Raw genomic sequence first — 10,094 nt, 5'->3', positions numbered from 1 at the left:
GCCTGCTGCTCTGCCCCCCTCCATGCATTCTTTTTTTTCTTGTGAATTTCTAAATGAGCCTTACGATTAAACATACATGGGGTACAAACGCTCTCCAAAATCCCATAATTGCCAGAAAATTCTGGGCCTCCTTTTTGGAGGAGCCAATCCATAGATTGTTTGCTTCACTTCCTCAGTAATCTTTCATGGATGCCCCACCCACATCATTCACTGCCTGGGTAGGCACCAGCACTTTGTTTTTGTTAACGGCCCACCCTCTTTGTAGTAGGATGGGTAGTGCTTTAGTCCCAAAGACTGAGATCATGTCATTAATGTTGTGAAAATTATGTATCCCCAGGTTTACCTTATGTGGGTTATAGGTCGAGTCCATGACTATCAATAGAAATATAAAAGTCAGTAACATTATGCCATTCAGCCACACAAGGCATCTAGCCCCAGTATGTTTATAGGAAGGGCTGTGACCCATACATTTGTCAAGACAGGTTGGTACCAAGTTATTGTCAACGTAGCAAGTCCGCCAAACCCTTCCACTACAATATGTTTTTCCTTGCGGGAGGCATGGTTCCCATACAAGGCAATCTCAGCTCATGTCCAGGAGGGCTATTAGATGGCTGAGACAGGGCTTTGATCCCCCACCACCACACAGTGACTTCTGCATATGGGTATCTATTCCCACTGGTTACTAACACAAGGAAGCACAAACTTTACAATTAAGCTTCTTATTATAGTCTAACCCTGAAAGGGACATATGGACTCTGTCTGTTTGCTTCGCCTGCTGCCTTCCTTCCACTACTTATCGTTAGCATTTTTCCTGAAATGTAACTTATTTTTCATTACGCTTATTTCTTTAAGAGGTCAGAGGTAGGGATCACATTTATCCGTTACCTTGGTTCTCAAGCTTTTATAAAGCCCCTCCCCCACCATTTGTCTTTAATTTGGGGTTGTTCCTTTAGAGTTAAGTCTTTACCGTCATGTCACCCCACCAGTAACTCCCAACTGTCTGAGGGAGTGCTGTTGTGAATCTGATTATTAAGTCCCATACTCATAGAGCAGTTTTCATAAGGTTGGACTGGATACCAGTAAAAGGTTCCATATCAGACCCTCACCAATTTTGGATGTGACTCATTCCAGTAGCACACTCCATGGGGTAAATGTATCAAGCTGAGAGTTTTCCGGCGGGTTTGAAATGTGAAGATTTTGCCTATAGCAACCAAACAGATTCTACCTATCATTTTGTAGAATGTACTACATAAATGATAGCTAGACTCTGATTGGTCTTTTCAAACCCACCATAAAACTCTCAGCTTGATAAATTTACCCCATGTCTTTTAATCAGGCAATGCCAGTGGTCTTAGAGTCTACTTTTACTATCCCATCCCACAGTAATTCCAGTGGTGTATTGTATACTGAGCTAAGGGGAACCAAGATTCAGACTTGGCACCTCCAGAACTGCAACTTAGTCTTATTATAATCATTGTTTATTTATAAGGTGCCACAATTCCCTCTCTCACTGCAATTGTGCTTCTAAATCATTGTAATACAGTACATACAATTACAAGCGTATACATCACTTTACAATTGATAGCAATAAACAAGTTTGTTTTAAAATGCAAAATAACAAGTCTGTTTCTTTATTTCAATTGATAACACTAATACAGCAATCCTAACAACTACGACAAATGTCTTGCAATCAAAATATTCAGTTGCTCAAAAGTAGAACATTATCAAGGAAATAAACACAGAGAAAGCATACAGTGATAGAAAAATATAAAGTGTTATTACTAGCTTTCAGTTCAAAACCAGCTTACAATTGTGGCAAAGTTACAGTCCATGCTCTATTGCACAAATTCAGGACAGAACTCATTCTCCTTTGCTTGAGAAGAAGTTAACACCTGTTACATATGCTTTTGTTTTACCATTAAAAATATGTTAGTTGTGAGCAGCTTACATTAGAACCTTCACAGTAGTCCAGTTGATGCAGTCACACAATGTGGTAAACAATATGTGACTCACTTAAGCTGGAAGAAAAAAATAAAAATGGAAGGTGTAATGGTCCATCCTAGAACCCAGAATTATTTCTCTATTGCATATTTCTGTGTATGCCGACATGCCCCAGGATTAGTACTGATATGGTAGAAGTCTCCCCTGGTACCCCCACAATTCACTGTATTTAGCAGGGTCCAGGCCCATACACATAGACAGACCCTCTACAGATGACTGCTTGGCTCTCTGTAGAAATCTGACACAGCAGCAATAAGACCCTAAATTAAATTACAGACGTCAGCAACGTATCTCTCTTGCTATGGCAAGAGCCAAGCATTGCTGAAGGTAGTCGCCAGAGGCCCGGCTTTATAGGAACGTCTCAAAGTGTCCAATGTGCACTGTTGTGGACATTTCAATTGGTATTTAGTCGAGGTGGCTAGAAGCCCAACCTTGATCTCCTACTTTATCACTAAAATCCAGAACTTATTTTTGAGAGGAAAGATTAGAGGTGCAGTGGTCTGTACACAAGTACAGAAAGCAGCACAAGCTCGATTCGCAGGGAATGTTTTTACTTATACAATGTCTGCCAGACCTTTTGTTGAGAGACTTATGTAAAAATTGGTGGGTGAACAGTTGAGGACCCACAGTACAAAGTAATTTTAAATAATGAACTGAAAATACAATCTGTACATCTAAAGTCATACTGATTCCCCAAGGCATTAGAAATTCTAATGTAGAGAAATTGTGAATAGACTTCTGAATACAAAAGCCCTTGCGAAAATCCTTTTGCCTTCAGTATACAAAGAGCATAGAGTTAGAGTTAACAAAATAGCGACCTTGCAATGCTGCATCAAAAAGTTCCAAGGAAGTATTTTAGAAAAAAAAAAACCCAACAGGTTTTGGTTACAGGGGGTGGTGATACAATGGGACACGGGCTGCTAAAAGTTCAAGTTAGTCCATCAGCCCCTAGCCCAGCAACATAGGGAAATGCCATCTGTGATGTAGTGCAGGACTTCCATTTTAAAATCTCAAAAATAAATAGACCACACTGTCACATGTAAGTTCATTACTAGTCATAAAACTGCAAATATGTGTTTGTGACTTAATTTATATTAGCTTGGTGGGGCTCAGATGAACTGTGTGTCCAGCAATATGTTGAAATAGAGTAGGGGTAGACTAAATTAATGTCTTATTGTTCTAAACTCTTCTGTTCTACCCATGAGGTATTTATGGATAGAGAATTCAAGATACGTAATTACAGATGAGGGCCCAATACCAATTTATGGCACCAGTCGTAATAGCTGAAGGTCATGAAATCTCTCTTTAAGGTTATATCAATATCATCATTGATATCCAACAAACCAACTCCTCACATTCTTGGTGATTTTTTGTTCTCTCAGGACATCTCAACTGGGTAACTGAGCAGCTGGGATAAGTTTGAATGAAGGTGAATAAAAACACTGGAAATATATTTTTAGAATATCATACTTACAAGGGTCATGTTTGGTATGCAAATGAAGGAAAACTTATGACCTGCTGTGTGGAGGTAATATCATCTTTGTAGGACATTCTGATAGTAAGTTAGGTCAGTGTAAATAAACTGATTTGAAAGGCGTTTGTGTAAATGCAAATTTTTTTTCCTTTTTTTTTATGACCTAATTTTAGACTCTCTTGGTCTGACATGAAAGGAAGGGGGGCTGTGGGTACCTGCAGCATCTTTAAAATGTGCAGTAAGTCTAACAGATTTTGGGAGTCAATTTCATATTGCCCCAAAATTCTCTCCCAGCAGACAGAAAGCTGATCGTTCGTTCGTTTACAATTTCTGTTTATTCCCTTTTTTTTTTTTTTTTTTTACAAGAAACTATTGTTTTATATTGTTGTATGTCATTTTGTTAAATGTAATGTAATACGAAAAAAAATAATCTACAATGCTGAAGATGAAAACCATTAAGTTCAGGTCTGTGTTCTTACAAATTCACATGTCAGGCTTAGCTTGGTATTAAAAAAAACAACATAGTTGAAACATGGTTTATGAGAACTCTGATGAAAGTAAATTGTGATACATTAAAGAAAGAACCAAAGGATTCCTGAGTAAGAGTGTTGGCTCTTCACAAAAAACCTTGGTTGTGGCATAATTGGTTAGGCAAAGTTAGTGTACGTACGATAGCCAGGGAGAGTTTTAATCATTTTAATAACAGACTAGTTGTTGTCTTTGGAGCAACACTATGTCACACTCGTCACGCAGGCTCAAGGGAGTGCAGGACCGCGATACACACCATCCACCGGATGATATCCCTACCAAGTTCCAAACCTGTTTGGGGAGGTTAGATCTAAACCAATGAACATGATTAATCCCAATGAGATTGGACACCTACATCTTTTGTACACTTGGGAGTCTAGTACAGGTTGGGTAGTAGTCCCAGGTATACAAGTTAAATGTTGAGGGTCACATGAATTTTATATAAATAGAATGTTTGATTATTTTTTTCCCCAGAGAAACATTTTATTCATTTGTTGATGTTGTGCTTTGGAGCACATAAAAGGACAAATATTTTGCAACAAATAAATATTGAAACAACTGATAATTGATCATTTATCAAGAGAATGATTAATGTTTGGTAGCCACATTAAGATAACACATTGTGCAAACCTGCATAAATAATCTACTCACCCAAGAAGGGAGCTACCCTTGCCTATAAACAATATATACCAGGGAAAGGCAGTTAGATTTAAATTCCAGATCCAGACACTCTTATCTGAACTATTAGGGTTTACAATTTAAAGAATTAATCATTCAGACACGTAATTGAGTTCGGTAAAATATGGAACATAATTAACCTTAAAAACAAAGAACAAAAATGTAGAAGCTACATGTCATCTTCTATCTTCCTTACCTATAGTGCAAACTTTGGGTCAGCTAAGGAATAACTACTTTTAAATTGATGTTGCCAAAAGTGTACCCATGGGGGAGAAAATGGAAAACACTATCTAAACTTGAATCTGCAGGAAATGTAAACCTCGGAGAATGAAGTTTAAAATGTATTGGATTAAAAGAGATGCTGTAACCTCCCGCCCAATTTTTTTTGAAAGTCCTGCTCCAGAAATCCCATTTCAGGACGTGCCCTCTTGATGCATAGATTATGCCGCTTGTTATTAGTAGTGCTTCACTGGTTGTTCCCCGTGTCCGTCAGCCTATTCTAGTAGTGCCCGCATGCCCTATTGCTGAACCTACTGGTTGCTGTTAACAAGTGATTAGATAAGCCAACCACAATTGGAAACGCATAACAAGACAACGTACTGTATTGTTTAAAATACATAGATTCAATACAATGATCACATTTCATGTATTTTGGTGCAGTGAGCAAGACTTTAATTTACCAAACTGAATTCTGCTCAGCACATCAAATCGTAAGGTCCCTGGGCATGCACAGGTCAAAAACTGGAACAACCACAGCCAGGATTCTCACATCTAGGCTGCTTTATGCGACATAATAATGGAAGCATGGGGAGGTGTAGTCCATCAAATTATTATGTTATGCACTTTTCTCACCTTGCAGGACAATAATGCAGCTCAAATTTCAGCCCCGTTTAATATGGATGTGTGAATCCTGTCTCTGTGGCTCAATCTAGCAAGATGAGCAGAAGAAGCAGTATCCACTAATAGGGTTTTAGGAACCTTGCAGTTCAAGAATTGGGGCATCACATCGATTGCAAAAAGGTGCGGACATCTTTGTGTAACCTAAAAATGCACCCCGTCTAGTAGGAAGGAGAAATATATTTATTTATTATGAAGAAGAAATTATGTTTAAAAACAGATGTGTAGATACTTGAAGTTATAACAGCCTTTTTTTAAACAAATGTAAGCTAGGCTATCTCCTTTTGTGCTCTCTCTCCCGGCTCCTACTTCTCTCTCTGTCTCTACCGCTGTGATCTCGGCTTTTCTCCTTGTCTTTCAGTTTTCTAGATTCATACTCCTTCCTGTCTCTGTGATTATTTCCGCTTGGACTCCTGCTTCTATGGCGGTGGTTTCTAGAGCCGCCACTTGGACTCCTTAAAGATCTCGATTTTTCAGGTCTATGGCTTTTTTCTAACCTTTCGTCTCTTTGCTGAGTTCTGCTGTATTCCTCTGTTCTGTGACGTTCCTTCTTCTCGTTTGGATCCAAGGACCTCTGGACATCTTTACTGGTGCTACAGTCCTCCTGGCCGCCATCCGTTTTTCTGCAGCTAATGGAAGGTTTGTCCGTCCCTTTACTTTTCCTTGACAGAGCTTTGTCCTCACAAGCACTACTGCCGTCTTCAGACTCTTTGGTAAGCTTTGTTTTCTTGGACTTCTTCTGATGTTTCTTCTCATCCTTGGCCTCAGACTCGCTGTCACTACTACTTGATGACTCACTGGAGGAACTGCTACTGTGGCTGCTGCTCTTGTGCTTTTTGTGCTTGTTTTTGCTTTTTTTCTTCTGCAACTTCTTTTTCTTGTCTTTCTTCTTTTTTTTCTTTTCAAGGTGATCTAGCTTCCTAGAATTGGGAGTAAATAGCAAAAAAATAAATAGCTATTTAGTCATGCATGACACTGACCAACTCCCCTAAATTAGAGGATTAGGACATATCAGCCAGTAAAAACTGGAACAAACTATATATTAAAATTAATAAAATTTGTTTTATGGGAACCACAGTTTTATCTTAAATATATTTCCTTGTAATACATTATGGTAACAAAAATAAAATAATTTAGTGTTATTAAATGCTTTCTTGTATTAAACACCATTAAAGCGCAGACAATAATGCCCTATTAACAGAACCAAACAGTTACTAGTCCACACTGAATACAGATTGCACATAAAGGAGGTCTCATTAAATTAAATACCTCTAGTATTCAGACTTCGAAAATATTCATTGATTTTTGCTAAAATATTAAATTAGTAGACAATACATTAATATTTAGCTGATCCACATATTACAAGGGAATATATTTCTGTTTTGTGAGCCCACATTATAGGAAAAAACCCACTGGTTTCTCTGTTGTATAAGACATAAATTGCATACAAATACTTGCAATAGTTATACATCGTTTTTTTTGGGTTTTTTTTTAAAACGAATGTAAGTGTAATTTATGTAACACCCACCATTGTTTTGTATAATCCCAGCATCCCTGCTGCTAATGCAAAGTTAACCAATAGAGAAAGTATTGAAGCAACTTCAGCTCTAAATCCTATAATTCCCCTTGCTCTATGCACAGTGGAATATTTTCCTCAATGGACGAGCCAATTACAATATACATTGCCACTTTACTAACGCAAGGCTCACGCTGCTAAATCAGTCTTTATGTTTGTCTGCGGCAATAAAGAACGGGGACATGAAACTATTTAATAAGCACACCCATGTAGAGCGGGTCAGATTTGATAAGACGTGCATATCGCTTTATACAACACTAGACTGAATACATTGTTTAGACTAACAAAGCAAATTATATGTGACAACAGTAACTAGTAACTTTTCCCCCACTCACTTGCACGATTAATTCGCTCCAGGAATTTCTCAACATCGCATGGGAAAGATATATATCAGCCACTTGGAAATTCAATTTACATGGCAGTAGAAATGGAAAAAGGAACACACACAACTAGTATTATAAGTATACTAAACCTTAGTCATCCTCACAGTCACAAAATGTTCCCATTACATGATACCGATTTGACATGGCATGTACCTTTGTCATTTTATTTTGTGCAAGCATTAATTTTACCGGCAGAGAGAACTTCAATGGACAAAACAGGTGTATGTGCTATACTGATACTGGCACTGGGAAAATGCAGATCACAATTGCAATATCCACTTTATGATACGCAAGTAAATAAACTTAATACTGGCCCTTGAATAAGTGTTGAAGAGCCTATATCAGTAAAGACTGGTCTCCATGGTTATTGAAAATACCTTACTGTGACATGGTTACATCTGCACCCTGTGCAATCTTTACTGTGTGCATCCTCAGACTCTGTTTGCTTTCATTTACAAAGACATGGAAAAATGCTTCAGCTCAAGGTAAGATGATTGCAGGCACTCCAGGAACCACTTAGTTGAAAAATTGAAATAAGTATCTTCCATATTTTATATACCTTTAAAACGCGAGTACTATCAGCTTACACTTTAGGCAGCGCTTATTAGTTTTATTCTTGTTGATTTGTAAGGCGTCACAGTGCTGCAGCGCAGACAGTGAGGAAAACCGTGTACATAAAATACAGACATGAAATAAAAGGGTATTCTACCCTTTGATAGAATAAGAGAGCATACAATCCAAGGGGAAATAGCAGAGCTGAGACAAGAGGAGCAAGTGTGGGATATTGGGACAGCTGTGAGAGTATACCAGTGTGAGAAGTATCGGTGGGAGTAAGGTAGGCTGTAATAAAGAAGTTTGTTTTCAGAGAGCGCTTAAACATTTTTGGCTTGGGGAGAGTCTGATTAGTAAGGGTAGGGAATTCCAAGTGGGGAGCTGCACAGGAGAAGTGTTGTAGGTGGGAGTGAGGGTGGTTATCACAGGCGAGTGGCAGGTCAGATGTAGATGTAAGAATGCATGGGACAACAGGGAAAACATTTTGAGCTGAAGTTTGAGATATATGAAGGGGGTGGTGTTGAAAGCTTTGTAGAGGAGTAATCTGAAATTGAGTTAGGATATGGGGAACAAGTGTAGGGATTTGCAAAGTCCAGCAGTGGATGTGGAGCACTGAGAAGAGAAGGTCAGTCTTACTGCAGTTAGGACATTTCAAAATTGAAGCGGAATATGTGGGTGAGGGGCATGCCAGATTGGAGGAGGTTGCAGTAGTCGAGGTGGGAGATGACAGAATGCAAAACAGTTTTGGTGGCATCTTGGGTAAGAAAATGGTGTATTCTGGCAAAATATCTAAGGTGGAGGCAACAAGACTGGGAGAGAGACTGGAGGATAGCAGTAAAGCAGAGAGCAGGGTCATGGATGACACCAAGGCAATGGGCTTTGAATCCTGAGGACATTGTACTGTCTTTGACCTTGAGGGAGATTTGTGGTGAAATGGTGACTCTGGGATAAGGGAAGATAAAGCATGTCCAAAACAGAGCTTGGGTAGTGTTGGGACATGCATGTTGATATAGCAGAGAGACAGTTGGTCACATGAGAAAACAGAAGAAGGAGAGAAAGATTTGGGTGTCATCAGCACAAATGTGGTACTCAAGACAGAAGTGAATTAGTTCAGCATGGGAAGAAGTTTACAGTGAGAAAAGGGCCGAGATCATGAGAGCGGAGTGCCGGAAGTAGAGACACGGAAGCATTGTATCAGAAAAGATCTGTGTTACAAATGCCATTGGAGTGAACGGTATGCAGTAAAAGAGAAGGACCAACAATGGTGAAAGCAGTAGAGAGAAAGAAGATGAGTGTGTACAAGTGACCCATAGACATTGCTGTAAGTAGATCATTTATCAATTTTGTAAGAGCAGCTTCTGTTAGAAGTTCGGGATGGGAAGGCAGTGCAAGCAAGATAGGCAGTTGTACGCAAGTTGCTCAAGCAGTTTGGCTAAAAATAGGGTGGTAGTTGGTGAGAAGTCTGGGCCAAGAGACATTCATTAGGATTGGTCAGATGAGCACTTGTTTAAAAGTAGGAAGTCAATGTGCGAGCGGTGAGAGAGACAGGATGAAGAGATGAGCTAGAGGCAGCATGCAGTGGGGGAGAGTGAGTAGAGAAGTTTGGGAGAGAATAGGATCAAGATACCAGATTGCATGGCAACATGATTAAATGAGTGCAGAGACTTCATCCTCAGCTACGGGAGAGACTGAAGAAAGGGTGGATTTGGAGGTGTAACAGAAGGTGGGTGAGGAGATATTTTGATAAATTGTGTCATTGAGTTGAAGGTGGTAAACGGGCATCAGCAGTTAGAAGACTGGGTGGATATTAAAGACGTGAAGTAGGTTAGCTTGGCAAGTGAAAGGACAGTGTTGCAAGATTAAAGGATGAATTTTTAGTGAACGGATTCTGCATTGGAGTGAGATTTTCTCCAATGGCGCTCAGCAGTGAGAGAGCACTTTTGAAGGTGGCGGATCTGTTTGATGTGTCATGGTTGAGCTTTGGGTAGCCAGAGACTGTAACTAG

The 10,094-nt window shown here is 39.3% G+C and overlaps 1 protein-coding gene across 1 annotated transcript in view; it reads right to left on the bottom strand.

The window, feature by feature from the left end:
* Positions 1-5,747: 5,747 nt before the first annotated feature.
* Positions 5,748-10,094, bottom strand: part of CIRSR (corepressor of RBPJ and splicing regulator) — a 29,754-nt gene continuing 25,407 nt past the window's right edge. The window contains exon 10 of the mRNA XM_075180609.1: positions 5,748-6,498. Coding sequence (XP_075036710.1) covers positions 5,853-6,498 — 646 coding nt within the window. The 3' untranslated portion in view covers positions 5,748-5,852. The remainder of the gene's footprint in view (positions 6,499-10,094) is intronic.

Source organism: Mixophyes fleayi, chromosome 7 (assembly GCF_038048845.1).
Source record: "Mixophyes fleayi isolate aMixFle1 chromosome 7, aMixFle1.hap1, whole genome shotgun sequence".
NCBI classification, from domain to species: Eukaryota; Metazoa; Chordata; class Amphibia; order Anura; family Limnodynastidae; genus Mixophyes; species Mixophyes fleayi.
The sequence above is the reverse complement of the archived record's forward strand: the minus strand, read 5'-3'. Positions and strand labels throughout refer to the sequence as shown.